This window comes from Calliphora vicina, chromosome X (assembly GCF_958450345.1).
Source record: "Calliphora vicina chromosome X, idCalVici1.1, whole genome shotgun sequence".
NCBI classification, from domain to species: Eukaryota; Metazoa; Arthropoda; class Insecta; order Diptera; family Calliphoridae; genus Calliphora; species Calliphora vicina.
In genome coordinates this window covers 7949915-7973615 of record NC_088785.1, presented here as the reverse complement: position 1 = coordinate 7973615, position 23701 = coordinate 7949915, and the positions used below count along the sequence as shown (strand labels likewise).

Sequence of the window (23701 nt, the reverse complement as noted above, 5' to 3'; positions counted from 1 at the left end):
TGGTTTATTTTTATTATTATTTGTAACATTTGGTTAAACTAGGTACTTTAGTATGTAAGCCCTTCTTGACCCTAATAAAAGATTTTAGACTCATTCATTAAAACGTACTACCTATATGATCTTAAAAAACTATTTATTGTCATTCTGAAGACATACGGAAATCAGTTTTTTAGAAACAGCGTTAAAGTTAAGACGTGTGTTATTTGACTTCTAAAAAGGCTAAGGTTGAAAATGAAATTTATTCGTCTTTTTGTTTTAATCCCTTTAACAAATGCGAAATATTTCCGACGGCTTATTAAAAAAATTCCCTACGCTGTCAAAACGATTGAAAATTTGTGGATCATGCAGGAAAGAGCTCGGAAAGTTGAACGAATTACCGAATTTGAATAGTAATGAGCCTTGCGTTGAAGTTATTCCAGATGAAGACAAAAGTAATTCCGAGAATGAAGACAGAACTGTTGATGATGATGGTTATTTTAACTTTTCAAATTCAACGAATGAGTGTCGAAACCAATACCATAAGGATGCAGTAGAAGTTCTTGAACAAATAAAAGAGAAATACAAAACGTCACAGAGTGAAGCTGAAAGAATTCAACTTCTCACGCTTGCTCCAAGAACATGGAGTTCTGCAAAAACAATGACTGAGTTTGGAACGACTCAACGAAAAGCAAGAATTGCTAAACAATTGGTTGCTGAGCATGGGATTCTCACACTCCCAAACAAAAAGAATGGAAAAACTTTGGAGTGCGATACTAAATCTCTAATAACTCAGTTTTATCAGCGAGATGATATGAGTCGCCTGATGCCAGGGATGAAAGACTGGATGTCTGTACGAATCGATGGCAAGAAAGTTCAAATGCAGAAGAGAATGGTTCTCTGTAACCTGAATGAATTATTCGCAACATTTCAATCTGAATACGAGGATGTCAAAATTGGATTCACAAAATTTACACAACTGAGGCCAAAACATTGCGTTTTGGCAGGAAGCAGCGGAACTCACACAGTATGTGTTTGTATTTACCATGAAAATGTTAAATTGATGTTGAAGGAAATCAACTTAAATTACTTAAAAGATGATTCATCAGAAGATTTACACCATTACCGCGATTGCCTTAAATTGACTATGTGCCCTAATGCTACAACTTCTTGCCACTTAGGTGAATGTTCGAATTGCCCGGAAACCACATCCATCAAAGAAAATTTAATCAACTCTTTTGATCGAGAATGTATTGAGGAGTTAAAATTTGAATCTTGGCTTCAGACTGAAAGATGCACACTGAAAACCATAATTTTAAATGTGGATGATTTTGTGGAAGAACTGTGTAATCCTCTACACAGTTCTTCCACAAAATCATCCACATTTAAAATTATGGTTTTCAAAATTTGAGAACCCATGACTTTTTAGTCAAAGAGCAGTGGTCATTCTTCAAGGACTTGAAAATACATTTGAAGTCTGGTGAATTCATTATTTCATTTGATTTCGCAGAGAACTATAAATATGTTCTTCAGGATTCCATACAAGCATTCCACTTCAATAACGACCAAGCAACTATATTCACAGTAGTTATTTACTACATGAAAGAAGAAAACCTGGAACACAAAAGTATGGCAATCATATCCGACGATTTAAAACATGACACCGTTGCAGTTTATGAGTACCAGAAGATAATACTAAATTATCTAAAATCAAAATTTACAGTAGAAAAGGTATACTACGTTTCGGACGGAGCTCGTCAACATTTTAAAAACAAAAGTAGCTTCGCAAATCTTACAGCTCATGAAAAAGATTTTGGAATGCCAGCTGAGTGGCATTTTCATCCTACTGCTCATGGTAAAGGAGCATGTGATGGTATTGGAGCAAACCTCAAAAGAAATGCAGCGAAGTATAGCCTCCAGTGCTCTCATCAAGATCGCATCTTAGATGCGACTGCTTTATTCCATTGGGCAAAGAATTATTGTAAAGAAACTAAAATAGTTTTTAGTAGCAAAGAGGATCATGAGGAAACATTGAAAACACTAAAGATTCGATGCTGCGGTAACAATCGATGGCACCGCTCAATACCATGCTTTCTTACCGCTTGTCGATGGAAGACTCAAATTAAAAAAGTTTTCTGCATCTACTCAATGCGATTTCTTTCCAAAGCCAAAAAAGAAGCCAGCAGCGAAATCAGTAGCTGAATCTAATAATGCCAAGAAAGGATTGTCAAAAAAAAAGCAGCTAATAAAGGTGACAAATAAGGAGGATAAAAGTATGGATATTTGAAAATTTAAAAACTTCATAAATTAAATGTAAAAATAGTTATTATATAAATTGATCTATTGTGATTAAGATTAAATTTTACTAAATTATTCTTCTTTTTATTATTATTATTATTATTATTATTATTATTATTATTATTATTATTATTATTATTATTATTATTATTATTATTATTATTATTATTATTATTATTATTATTATTATTATTATTATTATTATTATTATTATTATTATTATTATTATTATTATTATTATTATTATTATTATTATTATTATTATTATTATTATTATTATTATTATTATTATTATTATTATTATTATTATTATTATTATTATTATTATTATTATTATTATTATTATTATTATTATTATTATTATTATTATTATTATTATTATTATTATTATTATTATTATTATTATTATTATTATTATTATTATTATTATTATTATTATTATTAATATTATTATTATTATTATATATTTAATTATTATTACAAATAAATAACAAAATTAAATTATTCAACATTTCCATAGAAAAAAAGTGATTTTTATTCCTGAGGTTAACATATTATGGGTATTACAGTATCGAGGCTATGAAATTTTAGTTGGGTATGTTACATACCATCGGAAAGGCTAATGTGTCTAGTTTCTCTGCGTAAGTTTAATTTTTAAGGTTTACACACAAATATGAAAAAAATTAAAATAGTGCAAATTTAAAAACCTTTGTCTTGAGTTACAAAACATTTATTTTGATAGATATCCCACTCGCATCCCACTAAGCGACCAAAAAGGTTTTAAAGGAAAAGACCTAAGCTTTCTTTTGAGAAAAAAAAATTAATAAAAAAAGAGTCCATTTTGGAAAAAAAAAGTCAAAAAGGTTTTTGATTTTTCAAAAAAAAGTAAAAAATTGTATGTCTTGAGTTACAAAACATTTTTTTATAGATATCCCACTCGCATCCCACTAAGCGACAAAAAGGGTGTTAAGGAAAACACATAAGCTTTCTTCTGAGCAAAAAAAAAAAATTAAAAAATGGGTCCATTTTTTTAAAAAAAGTCAACAAAGTTTTTGATTTTGCAAAAAAATTCAAAAATTTTAAATCTTGAGTTACAAAACATTTATTTTGATAGATATCCCACTCGCATCCCACTAAGCGACCAAAAAGGTTTTAAAGGAAAAGACCTAAGCTTTCTTTTGAGAAAAAAAAATTAATAAAAAAAGAGTCCATTTTGGAAAAAAAAGTCAAAAAGGTTTTTGATTTTTCAAAAAAAAGTAAAAAATTGTATGTCTTGAGTTACAAAACATTTTTTTTATAGATATCCCACTCGCATCCCACTAAGCGACAAAAAGGGTGTTAAAGGAAAACACATAAGCTTTCTTCTGAGCAAAAAAAAAATTAAAAAATGGGTCCATTTTTTTAAAAAAAGTCAACAAAGTTTTTGATTTTGCAAAAAAATTCAAAAATTTTAAATCTTGAGTTACAAAATATTTTTTTTGATAGATATCCCACTCGCATCCCACTAAGCGACCATATAGGTCGCTTAGGAAAAGACCTAAGCTTTCTTAAAAAAAATAAAAAGGGCCCATTTTGAAAAAAAAAAAGGCAAAAATATTTTTGATTTAAAAAAAAAAATCAAAAATATTTTATTAAATTTTTTTAATTTTTTTTTTCGAAAGATTGCATAAATAGCTATCTAAACTATTTGGGACACATTTTGCTAAGAACAATAGGTAATAAGTTATATGGATAAAAAAACACCTGTTTGGCCAAAATGTCAAATTTTTGCAAAAAAATGTATGAAGCCATCCCTCTGTGCGAGGTAGTGAATGTGTAGAATGTTCCGTACCTTATCGTAGTGTTTGCGAACATCATCTCACAAACGTAGTGTACGGTATATTGTATATGTTTTTTTATACCCTTCACCTTCATGAGACTTACACACAAGTTTGTCATTCCGTTTGTAATTTCCACAATATAATTTTCCGATTCTATAAAGTATATATATTCTGGATCCTTATAGATAGCGGAGTCGATTAAGCCATGTCTGCCTGTATGTCCGTCTGTCTGTTGAAATCAATTTTCTGAAGACCCCAGATATCTTCGGGATCCAAATCTTCAATAATTCTGTCAGACATGCTTTCGAGATGTTTGCTATTTAAAATCAGCAAAATCCGTCCATAAATAACGGAGATATGAGCAAAAATCCGAGACAACCTCTGAAAGACAATTTATTGCATGCTTTGACAAAAAAGGAACAAAACGTATTTTTGGATGTGTGTTTGTTTCATTGCTTTGCGTATTTAGTTTTTTTTTGTTTTTTGTTTTGTTTGGCGTTGTTGTTGTTTTTTATACAACAAAACGTATGTTTGGATGTGTTTTGGTTTCATTGCTTTGCGTATTTTGTTTTTTTTTTTTTGACAAAAAAGCAACAATACGTATTTATACCCTACACCACCATAGTGGGGAGGGTATAATGCGTTTGTGCAGATGTTTGTAACGCCCAAAAATATTAGTCTAACACCCACCTTAAAGTATACCGATCGACTTAGAATCACTTTCTGAGTCGATTAAACGATGTCCGTCCGTCTGGCTGGCACGTAAACCTTGTGCGCAATTTTGAAGATATTTCGATTAAATTTGGTACATATTATTTTTTCGGCTCTAGGACGAAGCCTATTGAAACTGGCTGAAATCAGTCCATTATTTCACCTAGCCCCCATACAAATGTCCTTCCGAAATTTGACTTTATCGGTCATAAATGTTTAATTTATATATACAAAATTCATGTCACCAAATTTTGTTACGATCGGTCCATAATTAGTCATAGCCCCCATATAGGGCCCGCTTGAGACTTGAGTTCTGTAAGGTCTGAATCTTCCTGTCAACATACCTAGGGGCGTGGGCAGAAGTAGATCTCGCATACTCAATCTTAGTCATTATAAAAGCACGATAAAATCTCAATCCAATCTGAGGCCTTAGACCTCCTCTGATGCTCGATAACTTCTTGAGGAGATTGGTAGCTGAAGAGGATTCCCTCAAAACACGATCAGAATAATCATTGACAGTCAAAGTATTTCTGATGGTCAGACCAAGAAACTTAAGCGAAATCACCTGGGTAATGGGACAACCATCCACAGTGAGTCCCATATCAAAATTAGCCCGTCGGCCAAAAACATACATTTGGTCTTTGATGAATTAATACGCAAATTAAGGGAGGAACAGATCGATCGAAATTGACCAACTTTAGAATCAAGGTTAGATACCGCCTGGTCAAAAAAAGAATCAAAGGAGAGAATCATAAAATCATCCGCATACTGAAAAATCAGGGTCCTATCATCCTCAAGAGAGTGAATACCAGCAGTGTATAGGTTAAAAAGTATCGGACTGAGGCAACTTCCATTAAAAACACTGACGTACATATTACCCATACACAGCTCCCTTTCAGAGAGAAAACATGATATCCAATCAATCAAATCCAACGATATACTGCCTTGGGGGACTCCAGCTTCAATGGGTTGTGCAGTACTTAAAAAGTTTCCCTCTTTAACCTTAAATGTTCGACCAGTTAAATAGCTTTCCAACAGCTTATGTGTGTTTGCCGGTAAATTTTGACTCAATTTGTATATTAATCCAGCATGCCATATCTTATCAAACGCTTGAGAGATGTCGATGAAGAGTGCAGAACAGTATTTTTTTTTCTTCAAACGCTTTTCTCACCATATTTACAAGTCTATGGGTTTGTTCGATAGTACTGTGTTTTCTTCTAAATCCAAATTGATGATTCGGAATACAATTGTTTTCAGTTAACATCGGGTACAACTTGTTCATAAGTATCTTCTCAAATAGCTTTGATATATTAGACAAAAGGCTGATGGGTCTGATTCTACTTTTGTGTGATCTTTTCCCGGCTTGGGTATCATGGTAACCAGTGAAACCTTCCATTCTGGAGGATAATATTCAAGTCGTAATATAGCATTAAAAATAAAAAGAATTATTTTTATTGCTATCCGAGGTAGCTCCATAAGCATCTTGTTGCTGATCTTATCCATACCAGGCGCTTTCTTGGGATTTAAATCAGCAATAGCATTTTCGATCTCTCGAATCTCAAAACGTAGGGGTACGGCTGCTGCAAAATATAATGTTTCTTAGTATGGAAACATTCACACAGTCGTAGGCATTGCTGATATCGATAGATGCCAACACAACTCTCAAACCCGTTGACTTGAGATATGACACCCTGAAAAGAAACTCATTCAAACACGTTGTCATCGACATTCTCCCTCTGTAAGCAAAGGAAGGAGCGGGTAAGACTCCCAAAGCATCGACAGCCATAGTCAACCTTTTCTTTACCATCATATTCAACAACTTCAAAAAAAACTGAGATGTTGTATTAGAAATTTCATTTATCTAAATGAGGAAGAAAAGTGATGGAACCATCATTCAAACTAACAAAATCTGATCGACTGAAAATGTCTCTAAAACAACATCCTCGGACAATAGACCGATACAAAAGTAAAGTTTTGGTCCCAATTAAGGGTTTTTACAAAAATCACATCCAGATTGGTTGAAAACCCAATCCTTCTGGCACGTTTTCCTGACTTAGATTTCCTGACGCAATGGCACAACCGCCATAATTATCAGAACGAGTTTTGGAAAATATATTGTAATTCAAAAGTTTACATTTGGGATCTGAATCGTCAACTTTAAAAATCTCAGAAAATAAACAAACATCAACGTTATAATTGTTGATGTAAAACTCAATGGAAGACTTGTTTGATCATAAACTCTGGACATTGTGCTGTAAAATCTTCATTATTAATTAGAAAGAGAAGACGATGGATCACCAGATGCAAGTAAATCAGAAAGAGCATTAGATATTTTGTTGTTGAAATCATTAAGTACACGAAGGTGGGAACCACTGCCCTCCTTGGTAAAGAAATCCTTAACAAAAGAGGAGAATTCTTCAAAATATCATCCTCCTCGTGCCATTTGGAACACAATTTCCTATCTCTGCTAGAATGAGATAGACCTCAAAAGACACTTCTTAATGCAATTGCCATCACAAATCTCATTAGAACAATTCAAACATCTCTTCTTGGAACGACAACCTTTAGATGTGTGACCAAGGCGACCACAATTGTGGGGGATAGTAAATATTAACTTTAATATGAGAAAAATCCAAAATAATGTGCTCCGGAATGTTGCCTGAGCGAAAACCAATCTTCACAGAGTACGTTGTCGTTTCCTTACCACTGCCCTTATCCTTTTTAACAAACCTCTTAGCAGACACAATATCAACGTCAGAAGTTGCAGACTCACAAATATAATCTTCCAACAACTCCAAAGGAATGCCATGAATCACCCCATAAGAATAAACAAAGGTATCTGACTCAAATCCTTACCAACAAATTCATTAGCATTAGCAGCAGAATCAAACTTAATGCGGTACAAAGTTCTACCTACAGGAGTGATAAGACGAATGCCATTAACTTTTACCTTCCTAATCTTCTGATATAGAAAAAGAGAATTACGAATCTTCTCATTGCCAGGGTCAGCATTAGAAGAATCAACCAAAACTAAGAAATCACCCTCATGATCTCCCGGGTAAAAATTTTGTCACCCTGAGATACCCCAGATTGTCCATTGGGTACAACCTCAACTTCATTACATACCTCCGGAACTACATCCATTCCAGCGCATCTTGAAGCCGCCATTTTAGATCTCGAATTACTCAAAAACTGAGGTACACTGTCATCTAAATCCGTCAGGGATGAACTGAGATCAGATGGAATTGACGATTTTAATGAGGTTACCTTGTTGTTCTTGGCCAAAGGTGCGAAGACATCAGGATTAGAATTTGTCTTCTTCACATTACCACGCGACTTTCTAAAATCAGTAATCAAATTCGATTGAAAGAAATTTTCAAAATCCGGCTGTGATGATGTGTGAGCAACAGGGGACGCAGCGTCGTCCCCCATCCTTCAGATTTTTTTAACACGCAACTAAGATATTAATAATCACGTAAAAATTGGGAAAATAAACACCAATTCAAATCAAAATACAGATCTTTAATATTTTGTAGGAAAATTCCACAGTAAAAAGTAACTGTAAACACTAACACACTTTTTTTTTCTTTCTCTTAAAAATCAACCGTACGCCACAAGCGAATAGAGAGAAATGACTAAAAAACAGATGAAGGTAATGTGTTCTTTAAATGTACAGTACGAATAAAGTACGGTTTATTTTCGAACTCTGCCCCAGAGCAATCTTCTCTTTTGAGCAGACATTGCCAATTAAAAAGGTAATACGAGGGGTGTGGAAACAAAGGCAGAAATCTCTACTTTTGATGTTTTCGAAATAAATAAGAATAACTTGTATTTATAACTTGTATAGAAGAAAAAGACAAATATGCCAACCCAGTTTGATCCATATCCTCACTTAGGTTTGCGGATAAATGCGACCTGAAATTTGGAGATTGCTGTGTTTGTTTCAACAAAGTGGACATTGCTGCCTTTGAAATAACCAATTTTGGAGATAGCATACTTTGTTATAAAATAATAAATACCAAATCGATTTTTGTTGAAATTAATTATTTTTAAGGATATTATGAAGAAAATATTTTTATAAATACTCATATTTATTATGTAATATACATATTAATTAAAAGAAAATTTTACACAATTTTATTTTAATTATATAGAAATGATGTGAGGATTTAAATTTTCAACTCTATAATTAATTATACAATAACATCGAGTTATTCTACCCGTTACCATTATTTTTGCAAAATATGGTAACATTTCTAAGAAAATTAACACCTTATAAAGTGTGCGTAACAAAGTCAGCTATCTCCACTGGATATTGCTGTCTTTGTTTCAATCGTCAGATTTTGACCATATATATTGATTAGATGAAGACGAATTTGGTACTGCAATATCGATTGATAGCAAGCATTACATGTAATTACATGTAATTGTAATTGAAAAATTTCAATTACAATTACAAAATTAAGAAAAAGTAATAGTAATATGACTAAAACTATGTAAGGATTACTTTCAAAGTATTTATTATTAAAAAAATAGAAAATTACAATTAGAATGCCGAAGACCAGTATATTATATAATAATAACACATACATATCTACTAATGCATACTCGATTAATTAAATTAGTCTTCAGTTTCCCAACAAAGATTGAAAATCTTGATATAAGCATAGTTTGTAAACAATCGTTTTTAAATTTTTTTTCAAAGTACATATGTATATGGATTTTTAGCAACTTTAAATTCTCAGAAATTCAAAGTATACATTCTTCTCATTTCAAGACATATAAACTCGAAACTCCAACTCCATATCGTATATAATTCGTATTTTATATCCCTCTAAATTAGGACATTTACTTCTCAGAACTAACATATTGACCATTTTGGAAATATTGAACAAAACTAACAAACTATTTTTAAAACGAAGTAAATTTGTAAGTTATGATTTACATTTAAAAACAAGTAAGAGTACTATATTCGGCCATGCCGGGTCTTAAATACCCTCCACCTTAATATGATGAGAATTATAGAAGTTACATTGGTATAAAGATCCTATTATGCATGAAGAGTTGACCTTATATGGGAGGTATGTCCAAATATGGACTATATTCACAAAATCCTGTAGTATGATTTGCAAATATAAATTACGGATATGTATGGAATTTTTGTTCAATATTGATATTTTTTAGATATTTATGCAGCTTAATGTGTTTTTCGTAAATGGTCCTTAAGAATTGAGTACTAAATCCTCGGAAATTTTACATTTTTGAATTCTTTATGCAATTATTTTATATCTTTGACGAAATAATATTTTTAAAAATAGTATCAAAGTTTTTCAAAAATATGTTTAGATGAGCTTTAAAAAAATATATTTCATTAAAACCGTTAAAGAAACCCGAAACCGGTCGAGTTTGCAAAGATGAAAAAAACCGGTAAACCAGTTTAATATTTAGAAATGTAATTGAATTTAAAGTAATTAAATTACATATGCTTTTTCTATCAATTACAATTACTTGTAATTGCCATTTTTCAATTACAATTACTGAATTTTTCAAATTACAATTACATGTAATTGAAAAATGGCAATTGCAATTACCAGTAATTGTAATCATAACTCTTCAATTACATATAATTGTAATTTGAAATTATCAATACACCTAAAGTAATTTAATGGAAAATGTAATTGGCATCCCCCAAACCTGAAAAATACTTATGCTCAGAACGCTTAAAAATATTTTCAATGTTCTAAAAATGTTTTAAATATTTCAATAATATAAATACATAAATAAAAACCAAAAAGTAAGAAAAGATAAACTCACTGTTTATTGTTGGTGTTTTGTTTAAGCTTTGATATTTCTACAAATAAAGCTTGAGAGTCTGTAATTCTCATTCACTCTATAGTTTGATTTGTATAATATCATTAGTTTTTCTAAAGCCTTTTGGGAAAAGGTTTACTGATGATCTGGCCTAAGCAACCAGTGAAATACGCATAAGTTATCGCACCTTTAATAAATAAAGTCTGTATGACAAGGTAATAAATAATATATATAATTGTCTCCTAATGGGTTAATATAAACATATATGAAGTCACTTCGAAGCATTTCACAATGATGATGAATGCATTATGTGTAAAAAAATACGGTTTATATGTAAGTACTATTACCAAAAAATTTAATAAATTTTTTTTAAAATCGCAGAAAAAAATTATAAAATCGCTTGAACAGTATTTAAAATAATTGTGTTGATAACATTTTCAAACAGCTGTTTAAATTTGTATGTTTATGTCAAAAACATATGACACGTTTTTAATGTTCTATAATCGCACTAAAGTGTTACGTTAAGTCAACATTACGGTTACATTACATCAACGGTCGGCTAACCCAGCCTTAACACGATGTTTATGTTTTGAGGCAGAGATGCCAGATGTGAAGTGTAAAGACTACAAAATGTGCATGTAAATAAAAAATTAAAAAAAAAATTAAACAATTCGAAAAAATTTTTTTCAAAAAAATTAAAAACAACAACTTTGGAAATAAAATAAATTTTCTTTACCTAAAAATATTATAATTTGTATTTTGAAGTATAATTTGGTGAAGGGCATATAAGATTCGGCACAGCCGAATATAGCTCTCTTCCCTGTTTCAAAACATTTTGTTATAGACAGATTTTGAGAAATTAGTTAAGAATACAATGAAATATTTAGATAATAAATATTTTACATCGTAAAAAAAAATATTTTTTTTTTAAATTAATTTACGTGATATACAGCGTTTTTGGTGAAAATATCTTAGTGATAATATCGAGCCCTTAGCGCCAAATTATCGTAAGCGACATAACACAAATTTTACAGGAGAAGGTTTTTTGATTATTTTGAAATTTATACATGGAATTAAAAATGTTATGATGCGATATAATATAATTTCGTTCAAGCTATTTGTCTATTTTTCAAAAATATTTATAACTTTTAACAATTAAAAATTAATGGAATACCAGTGTCGGGGTTATCGGAACCCTTTACGGAACCCTGGTATAAACAACATGTCCTATTTTTCGTGTATTTCGCCCCTACACCCTTCGGAATGTGACCTATTTTTTTTTATCAAAATTTCAACTTTGGGCATATGTTTTAAAAATTTTGAAATCAGATGGAATACAAAAAAAGTGTTTAAAAATTTGACATGTCGAAGGTACCCTACTTTGAGGCCCCATAGCGCCGCCCTGGATCATTTGTAGGGCCCATTTTAATAACTTATACTTGAATACACTTTGGCTACGTTCACGTAAAATTTTATCCTGATCGGACCAGCCGTTTAGAAATGCCAGATTTATTTCCAAAAAATTTTGATTCTGCCCCACTGTGCAGTGCATGATTGACGCATTTATAAATACGCAAGAAGTTTATTACCATGTTAGACAAAGATGTCCATAGACGAACTTCATGTTTTTCTTGCAACAAAACGTATTTTTGCAATATTTTGTTTATCATTAGATTTATTAAATATTTTGCAACACTTACGTACTCGATTAATAACATCACTTATAAGTATACTATTTTAAGATCATGGTCTTCGTCTATTTCAACGTATGTAATCATTATAAATGACATCCTCAATATCACTTTCGACGACCGTTTCAAAATCACATTTGCCATAACATTCAACACCACTTTAATCTAACATAATATTTTGATTATTAATTGCGATTATGCTAATACTTCGCCAGCATATGTTCAGATTTAGACGCTATAATTTTTTTTCGAAATCAATTCTAAAATCATTCAGCCTTTTTTTTACTAAATAACAAATATTTTTTTTATTTTCATTGGTTCAGGTCCTAAATTAAACATTTTGAAAGACTTGTTTTTATAATTGTAACTATGCTAGCCAGACGTACTTTTTTCAGTGTACGCATATTTTTTTAGTCAAAGTACTTCTTTTTTGCATTTTGTACTTTTCTTTTTAGTAAACATTTTTTTCGCTGCAGAATGAATCACATAGTTTGAGAAGCAATAAATCGCCAGTTGTGACGACTTTTATTCTTTATATTAATTAGTCGTCAGAATTGTAATCTTAACTCGAACATATCATTTCATGAATTTGCAGATGTCATTAAATCATTTTCTATCAAAAACATTGTCATGAATTCGTTAATTTAAAAACTTTTGCTGAAAATGTATCAAAAGAAAAAAACTATTGAAGAACAAGTAAGAGAGCTATATTCGGCTGTGCCGAATCTTATATACTAGGGTATTCAATCGATTAACCGTTAATCGGTTAACCGATTAATTTTGGACGGTTAACTATTCGAATAATTTGAAATTGCCGATTTTCAAATAACAAATAAACCGATTAATTTGTGTCGATTAACCGATTAACCGAAATTCCTTTTTTTTGCACTTTAAAATTTTTTTTTTTATTTTTCTGTTTCAATTCAAATACAAATTTCAAATTAAAATTAGATATTTTTTGAACATCCAATAAACATGATTTGTGAGTATGTATAACAACTGACATATTTAATTTACATGTATTTGAAACTTTGTTTGTATCTACATACATTAGACTGACAGCCGATTTTTTTTTTAGATTTCAAAGAGTGCCGGGTGGAATATTGTGACCTAGGCCTAAATGTTAAGTGCTGAAAGTTTGAGCCAAATCGGGCAACGATTTCTGGACGCGCATCGAGGTCAAAGTTCAGATATATGCAAAATTTTACTATTAATATGGAATAAATAGGTGAAACTCGTTAACTTTCTGTATTGTTTTCTAGAAATATGTAGATTTATTTATATTAATGAATATTACATTAAAATTTTTTTTTTGGAAATTAACCCTGTATCTCCTTTGGTTCAAAATGTCCCAAAAACTGTATTATCGCCAAAATTAGAGAAAAATGCAAATTTTTCAGTTTATAACAGTAAGGAAATTGGGCTCATTCGCCTAAATATGGACAAAAAATTAGTTTTTCTTGAAAATCGCAAAATTTAAATCGCAGGTACGGAAAAACTGTAAGAGGTAATGACATATTTTTTTCATATTTTTATTCCCTATTTTGATCTCAATAAACCCCAATGTGATGATCGGAAAATTCTGAAATTTGTTTAACAAAATTTTTAAAAATTTGAAAATGGAGTTTTAAAACTGCCGTTAAAAAATTTTGATCTTTTTGGTGATATTTGCGAGTAGGTTAACGGTATCCGGTAATATTCATTAATATAAATAAATCTACATATTTCTAGAAAACAATGCAGATAGTTAACGAGTTCCACCTATTTATTCCATATAAATAGTAAAATTTTATATATATCTGAACTTTGACGTCGATGCGCGTCCAGAAATCGTTGTCCGATTTGGCTAAAATTTTTAGAATTTAACTATTAGGCCTAGTGTCACAATATTCCACCCGGCACTCTTCAAAATTTTAACAAAAATTTATTTCCATACGAAATTTTTTTTGGAAATGAGTCTTTTATCATAACTAAACGAAACTATTAAATTAATCAAAATCTAAAACAATCCAAAAAGGAATATTCTTTATCATGCTTTTGATGTCTCCAACATATACAATCAGCCAGAGCCAGAGTCCAAGAAAAGTTTTATTAAATATAAAGAAAAAAATCGTTTAAATTATATTCTTTTTATAAAAGATTATTTCAGAAGATCTCACTAAAACCCTAAAAAACTCACACATCGCTCATTTGCTGCAACAACTTCATAATTCAAAAAAAGTCGTTTCGAGAAAAACGTCTTTGAATATTTTATGACATTTACTATTTCTTAAATAAATTTTTAACAAATCATGCGATTTCAGAAACATAAATAGTAGATGTTAATATCTTTCTAATCTGTATTTAACCAAATTTTTACTTATCAAATATACGAGAAAACATAAATTTTAATTTTGATGTTTACAACAAAAAAAAAACACTCTCATACAAAATATAATTGACTTTTTTGAAAACTGATGAAACTATATTAAAGATTATAGAACAGCGCTTATTTTGTATTACTCAGTTCATAAAACATGGATTTTGAGTTATGACGTTGTGCAGCATATACACAGAAAAAATTATTGCATAAATTTGTTCAATTAATTTATTTTTTTGTTCTATTTTAAACTTTAATAATTTTTTTTAATTAATTTAATTATTTTTTTACTTGGTTGAAGAATTTTTCGAAAAACAAAAAAAATTCTGACGTTTTAAAAGAAATTAAAATAGGAAAAAAAAATATTTAGAAAATTTGTATATATTTTAGTCAAATATAATAGTTTTGTAGACAATGTCCTCAATTTGGACAATTTTGAAACCCTTTTATTCCGAATGGTGGATTCCATGGATTATGTTAAGCAGCACGGTAAGTACAAACATGTTAGATTATATATAAATGTCTGTAATTTTAGTCTTTGTACATTGTACATGTACAAGAAGCAAGCGTTATGGATGTGTAAATGCGGAATCCGATGTATGAAATAAATTTTCTTTTGGAGATGACATTCCTTAGGTAAGTACGATTGTATTCCTTTCTAAAATGTCCTTAATTTGATGTAATTTTTCTTTTATCATCCATTAGATCTTATTTTTTTGGAATGCGTGCCCGAGCTGACCCCGTTAAAGTTTTGTGGATTCTAATGTTTGTTGATTCTGATATTCCCAACTTATTATTCCGATTGATCTTAGGGATAATACTTCCATTTTCGGGTAAGTAAGTACAGACGAGAGAATCGTTCAATCCGATGTTGAATTTCTTTGCTTTTGTTTCACCCCAAGGTCAAAATGCAACGTTCCTTGAAGGCTGCCACCGAGATGACGCCATGTTTATTTTTAGTTCCTAGTAATATTTTAAGTACTTATGTTTGTATTTACATTAGACATTACATACATTACATACAATACATACAATACATACATTACATACATTACATACATTACATACATTACATACATTACATACATTACATACATTACATACATTACATACATTACATACATTACATACATTACATACATTACATACATTACATACATTACATACATTACATACATTACATACATTACATACATTACATACATTACATACATTACATACATTACATACATTACATACATTACATACATTACATACATTACATACATTACATACATTACATACATTACATACATTACATACATTACATACATTACATACATTACATACATTACATACATTACATACATTACATACATTACATACATTACATACATTACATACATTACATACATTACATACATTACATACATTACATACATTACATACATTACATACATTACATACATTTCATGTTAATTAATTTTAAGCTTTTAAATGTATATGTTTATACAATATGTAAAATAATTATAATAATGAAATAAAATTAAAAAATTGCCAATTAATTTCAGAATTGTGTTAATTAATATTTTAATAAAATTTAGTGCAAAATTGCAATTACAAACATAATTGATTCAATTAAAAATTTAATTGAAATTTGTGCAGAAATTCAATTATTTTATTTAATACTAATTTAATTGATTTTTTAATACTATTTTTGTTAATTAAACTTTTTAATTTCCAATTAATTAATAGTATCATTTTGGTGATTGGAGCAAAATCAAACATATTTTTAATTAATATAATCAATTTCGTAATTGAAACTCATTTTCATTTTTTTCTGTGTAGGCGATAAGTTTACAAAAATGATCTCAAATACCATATTTGCAGTTTTTATGTTTTTGTACACAAAATTCGTTATTGTATTTTCAATTTAAAATGAAAATAGAAATTATTCGGTTAATCGAATAGTTTTAAATTAACCGATTATTAACCGAATAAATCTAAACCTCGATTAATTATTTGCTCGATTAACCGATTAAATCAGAAACCCGATTAATTGAATACCCTATTATTTACCCTTCACCAAATTATACTTCAAAATACAAATTTTAAATATTTTTAGGTAAACAAAATATAATTTTTTTCCAGATGTTTTTTTTTCATTTTTTGTAAAATTTTTTTCTTCGAATTGTTTTTTTAAATTTAAAAAAATTTTTTTGGTGAAAAAAATAGGTGCAAAGGTCTTTGAAATATTTATCATTAGATATACATATTGTCTATATTAATGACTTAGTAATCCAGATATAGGTCAAAAATGGTGACGTGAAATAAGGCCATAATAAGGTCATATGGCCTTATTACACATTGTGTTGAGAAATAAGACCATATGACTTTATTACCACCGTGGGAGTGAAATAAAGTCATAATCAATTATTGGCCGAAGTGGAAATAAAGCCAATCAGTGTAATATTGTTTGTTATAATTACATAAATATGTATAGTTATTTTAGAGTGACAGACAGTGCGACAAAAAAATTTCGACCCACCGTAGTCCCGCCACATCTAAAAAACCATAAAAAGATCGAGCAAAATAAAAAAAAATATTTTTTGTAGATTTTAAGCACTTAAGCACTTTATATTTTAAATTTCACCACATTCGGATCATAAATAGATATTTGGCGAATTTTTTAAAAATTTTGAGACCCGAGGTGACCAACTTTGAGAGGCATTGCACTGGCCCCTATTAGCGCTAGGAAGCTGAACTAATTCACCAAAAAAAATTTTGTTATACATTTTTTTTAAACTTGTTTGCTTAAAAATTATAAAAAAAAAATGTATTTTAAAGTATAACTTCCCAGCAAAAAAAAATTGAAGTTGTTCAAGAAGAATGGATATTTTCATGAGTTCATTAGTACTTATTCACTCAAATTAATTTTAAATACCTTTCTAAATTATAATAAATTTATCATAACCCAACCCATGAAAACTCACATCCAATACTCTCATTCAAATGTAATATATAAATTGGAATATTTCACTATAATTTGATATTTGTTAGAATTTAAAATGGACGAGAATTTTATTTTTTATTTCTTACAATAAACATTCAAAATAACATAACAGAGTTATTAAATATTTATGTTTGATATTAAAATTTGTAACATTTTCGTTAATAAATTTATTTATTACTTTAAAGTAAAAAAGAGTTGAAAACTTAGCGGATTTTAAAAAGGGCATTCGCTGTTTGTAAACTCTTTGAAGGAATTTTAATGAAACTTAATTTTTATTTGTCTAATTTTAATTAGATTTCTAATTTTTTATCAAATTCACATTTAAAAATTATTTGCAATATTAATAGAATGTTTGAAGTTTTTTCTTTCAGAAAAACCATATTGAATTAATATTGTACACCAATGAAAATACGTATTTGAATCATGTAACTATCATTGGTTTAAAGCACTCATTTGAGGTAATGTTGCAGAGCAATGAAAAACCTTGTCTATTCACTGAACTTTCATTGGTTTTAAGCTCTATTTTTAATGTTAGGCAGTTTAGCTAAATGCGAACCCATGCTCGCCAATGACACGCTAATGTTAAAATCATGCATGTTTCACCTAAAAGGAACCAGTTCATTATCACTGGCACCCATGCATTTACTACTTCTTTTGCATGTTTTTTTGCTGGGTCGGTAATGGATCATCTCTTACTTATTTTCTTATTAGAGTTTTCACTGGCACTGGAGCCAATTAGTAAATATGTTATGTATTTGATTTTAGATTTATTACTCAGGAATTTACTTGTTGTATTACTTTTAATTGAAAATAAATAAACATGATCACTTCTTTTTTATAGTTACAACTTCAAAACATCATAAATGCGTTCTTTAGAAACTTATGTTAAACTTGTTTGTTTTGTTTTACAGATATGAGTTTTACCATTTAAACAGAAAAAGATTTGTAAAAATCTACGGTAGTTTTATTCAGGATTCAGCAAAATACTGGCTATCTGTTTTTTTCTTCTAAAGAACACGCAAGCATTTGTGTGAAAATGTCGAAAAACATGTTATCACTAAAAGTAGAATATTTTGTATGTGTGCTTTAAAATAAGAAAACATATTTTTAAAATTTTTTGAAAAAAGTGTGTTTTTGAAACTTAAACGACCTGTGTGAAACTTAAAACATACATACATATATGGGCAATTCCACGAGAATCGCTACCACCACTGAAAAAACAAAAACCCTTGAAACTTTTTTTCAAGATGATTGAATAGAAGAAAATAATAAAATATTACAACAATTTAAAGACAAAAATAATAGTTTAAACCAGGGACCCGAAATAACTGTTATTTTTTTTTAAATAGGCAAATGGTTATAGAAAAAATAAATTCAAAAAAGGTCCCGTAATTACAATTATAAATAACTCAAAAAAATTTTAGTCTTTGATAACCATTATGGAAAATTTTTATTTTTTTTAGGTCTTTCATAACCATTATGAAAGATTTTTATTTATTTGGTCTTCTATAGACTACAGCCATTACAAATATTTATACTCTACACCACCATAGCGATGTAGCGTTTAGTGCCCCAAGCACGAAGCCTATTGAATTTGGTTAGAGTCGGTATATTATTGCTCCTAGGCCCCATACGATTGTCCTATCTGAAAATAGATAATCTCTCATAAATATCTTAGTTATATAGATATTCAAACAAAATTCAGCACAAATAAGTTTTATATAAGTCGAACTCTCACTACTAAATTTTGTGACGATTGATTCGTAATTAATCGTAGCTCCCATATAAGGCCCACTTCTTAAATAATAACAGTCTTTTATAATGGTTATCAAATACCAAAATAATATTGGTTATATATAACTGTTATTCAGAGACCTTTTTTAAAAATTCTTGATAAACAATTATTTCAGGATTTTTTCCAATATTGGTTATAACAGTTGTCCCTGGTTTAAACTGATTAAGCTAAAATTGCGGTTAAACCTAAGCTCTTAGCAATTAGCATATAGTGTGAAATGAATTTGACTCTGATTGTTTTTTGCTATTATAAAATTGTTTATTGAAACCGAATGTATATTTTCTATTATTTTTTTTAGTTTTTGTATACATATATTTACAGAATATATATTGTTTTACTGTAAGAGAAAAATCTGTGACGTACGATATTAAATTTTATTTATTATAAAATCATCCAAAGATTGTTTTTATTTAAATATAACGGATTGTAAAGGAAAAATATTTCATTTAGTGTAATAAATTAAAAGAAAACGTAACGCCTCTCACGATTCGAAAATTTTCGCATATTTTTACATGCACCTCAAAATGACTTCCGTTTTATGTCACTTACGATATACCCTTATTTCGCTCAATATTTTGGACAACAATATTTCGAAAGAACTTTTTATTATTTTAAAATATAGTACCCTCTGAATGGAACATAAAGACCAAATTATTTTTCAGATACTCTTATTTTTGCAAAATCTATTCCACTCTATAGGCGTACAAATGTCACGTACGATGATGATATGCAATTGCCCATATGTATCATTTAAATTAAATAAACAATTTTATAATCAATTACAAACAACATAATTTTTTTTAAGTTGTAACTTTGAGAATATTGTACATTTATTACATCTTCTAACAAAAAAAAAATACTAAACAAAGTGATCGAGAAAAAATATAAGTATTTCCGAACTCTATAGACTCAAATAAAACGGAATAGTTATATGAGAACCCCTGAATACTGAAGGGTATATAAGCTTCGGTACAGCATAATATAGCTTTCTTACTTGTTTAAATTAAATTATAGTTTAATTAAAAATAATTAAATATAATTGTAATTACAAAAAAAATGTTTGCCCCAACTGGGGGTTGAACTCGCGACCTCACGGTTAAATTTATATTTGACTTGCCTACAAAATAATGCATTTAGGAAGTAGTTAAATTGTAATTACATTTAAAATTCTAAGTGAAGTTTTTGCTGGGTTGTAACTCATTTATGAAATGATTACATAAAATAACGGTATATGACATAGAATAAAATATACATAGAAGCGTTACTTAGAGACAAAAAACCTAACTATGTTGTCAAAAACATAAGACCTATGTTTTTGATCAAAATACATGTAAATAATTTATTTTGTTGTTGTGTCAGCCATAGAATTTAGGAGAGTGTAATTTTTTTACTCTCAGTTGCGCCTCTAGGTCTACTCTATGGTATATGGTATTTAACATTTTACCAGCAAACATTTAAATTTGATAATGATATACGAAAAATATATCATGATTGAAATATGTGGGAAATATTAAAATAAGCTTGTGGTAGTGGATCCGAACGAAGCAGAAAATATAAAACTGCATTTGGAGATATCAAGCTTAATAAGCTTGGATAAACTGTCATATAAGTATAAATACATACAATTTCATTGTATAAATAGAATTGTGTGGGATGGATAGTTCGCTCAACAACACAACGTCATTTAAAGCTGTGGCTGACTATGGTTTAGACCAGGTATGTCCAAAGCTAAAACTATAGTTGTGCTGGTGAGCGAAAGAGAGCTCCATGGAAAGAAAAGTTTAATGAACTAAATAAAAGATGTCAAAATTATTAAGGCTTTATTTGTTAACAATAATCAAGTCAATAATCTTAATCACATTGTATGCGACATATTATCATAGCTCGAAACAAAATGTTTAGTTTTCATTATATATGGACGGTGGCAACTCAATGGGCGACATGTTTCCTATGTGATTTGTGACATTATTTTCACATGTCAATTAAATCATGTTCATTGGAATTTAATATTTATCGGGTACATGTCAAATGACATATGAAAAATTAATCGAGGATCAATAAAAAAGAAAATATGTACATATTTATATCACTTTACCAATTTTGATTAATCCTAAGATATTTGACGTTTCTCTTTTGTTCTTGATGCCTTTTTGCCTTCATTAGTTAATATTTTTAAAATAATGTTTGTGTTTTTTATTTCTAGCAGCGCCAAAACCTTCAACAAATGCCGCCACAATTTTGTCGACGTACCGATAATATGCCTTTAAATCCAAACAGCAACCGAAGTAATCAAACTAAAATGTCAAATGCGTTTGATCCCATAACATCGCTGGCCCAAATGTCACAGCAGTTGACGGGTGGGGGTGTGGGTCTTAACTCTGGAGGTGTGGGCAATTCACCGAACAATATGTCCGGCTTAATGGTTGGTCCGGGTGGTGTAAACGATATAAACATGAATGGCCTAATGGGCGGCCCAATGATGGGTGGTCCGGTTGATCCGAGCATGGACCATTGTAATCAAAATCCCAATGGCGGTGGTGGAAATATGGGCATGTCTGGTCTGGGAGGAGTACCGGGATCAGTACAAGGACCTTTTGGTCCTGGTAATTGTAATATGATGGGTGGTAATCCCGGACCTATTTGCCAGCGATTGCTAAATCCAAAAATGTGTGGACCGAATTTGTCGGGAGGTTTTAATCCAAATCAAGTTGGCGGCATGTGTATGCGGGATGGACCTTCGGGTTTTCCTGGCATGATGCCTTCACATCGGATTATGAATCACCGTATGTCGGCTAATTTTGGCAACTTTAATGTTTCACCTAATATACAGGTTAAAGCGAGTACCCCCAATACCATACAGTACATGCCAGTAAGGCCTCAAAATAATAATAACAATAATATGCGAGTACCTCCTAGTCTGGAATTTCTACAACGATATGCAAACCCTCAAATAATGGGAAATTCTGGTGGTGGCGGAGGACCAGTTGCTGGTCCGGGGGCCTCACCTTCCGATATGCCTGCCATGAATGGTCCAAGTGATTTAAATAAAATGCCAAATACAAATAATAATATGGGAGTTAATCCAAATGCCATGAATCAGATGAACTTTTTTGGAAACTGCAATCAAATGTCGGCAATGGGTGGCATGGGGCAACCTGGTGGCGGCGATCAAGACGAATTACAAGGTGGCGTTGGCATGATGTCTAATCATGACCCCATGAATATACCAGGTCCTCATGCACCAATGCTTAGAGGTATGCGGCCTATGCGTCAAGGTGGATTGCAGTCGGGTGTTGGTATGAATTCCGGCTCACGCATGCAACATCCTGGTGTGGGCAATATTCCCCCAAATGGTTTAGGCAACAATCCATTTCCTGGCAACGATAGCGAATCATTAGACTGCAATGATCCAACAAATGGTATGTTTAACAATGCTGCTGCGGCGGCTGGCCTATACCAACAGAAGAACAATAAACCACCACCCATGGGAATGTCGCACGGTTCACCCAATATTAACCCTAACAATGGCAACAACGGTCCCCTACCAAACAACAACGTTATCAATGATCAAAATCCTTCTTCCAACCCCATTCAAAATTCTGTTATGATGGGTCCCAACAATTCCATGTTAAATAGCAATATACCCAACAGTAACAACGGTGTTCCGGGTGGACCCTTATCGGGCCCTGCAAATATGGGTTATAAAGCATTTGTTGGCCCAACATCAAATGACTTGAAATATGCTCAACAATATCATAGTTTCCAGCAACAACTATACGCCACTTCTACCCGAAATCAACAGCCGGGTGGTCAACAGCAACCTCCAAATGCAATGTCACCCAATAATAATCCAAATGCCGGATTTTTTGTTAATAAATAAATTTTGCTCTAAGCCCTTTACCATGTTAATATTAGCATTTAAAAACAAAACAAAAAAATAATAAAACAATTGTTTTGAACAATTAATATAAAATAAAACATTTATTTATTTAATTACATCACCAAATGTTATCACTTTTGTATGTTAATTATATAACTATGCAGATCATAAATAACTTTCACAAATTTGTTTAGCATTAATCGAATATGTGCTGAAAATTTATTAAGACACAAACACGATTTGAAAATAAAAAACGTGATGCGTGTGCTCTCATCGTTTTGTCATCGATTTCATATTCCATTTTGATTCAAGTTAAATGCAATCGTTTTGCTAAGTGATAAAAAACGATGAATACAGTTTGAAATTGT

General features: G+C 30.3%; 1 protein-coding gene across 2 annotated transcripts in view; it reads left to right on the top strand.

The window, feature by feature from the left end:
- Positions 1-23431, top strand: part of lgs (legless) — a 96300-nt gene extending 72869 nt beyond the window's left edge. Inside the window, exon 7 of one of the 2 annotated variants that reach the window (XM_065514723.1) lies at positions 21660-23431. In XM_065514723.1, the coding sequence (XP_065370795.1) occupies positions 21660-23333 (1674 nt within the window). In that variant the 3' untranslated portion in view covers positions 23334-23431. Of the gene's footprint in view, positions 1-21656 lie in introns of both variants that reach the window. The other variant, XM_065514722.1, reaches the window with a different exon arrangement.
- Positions 23432-23701: the final 270 nt, after the last annotated feature.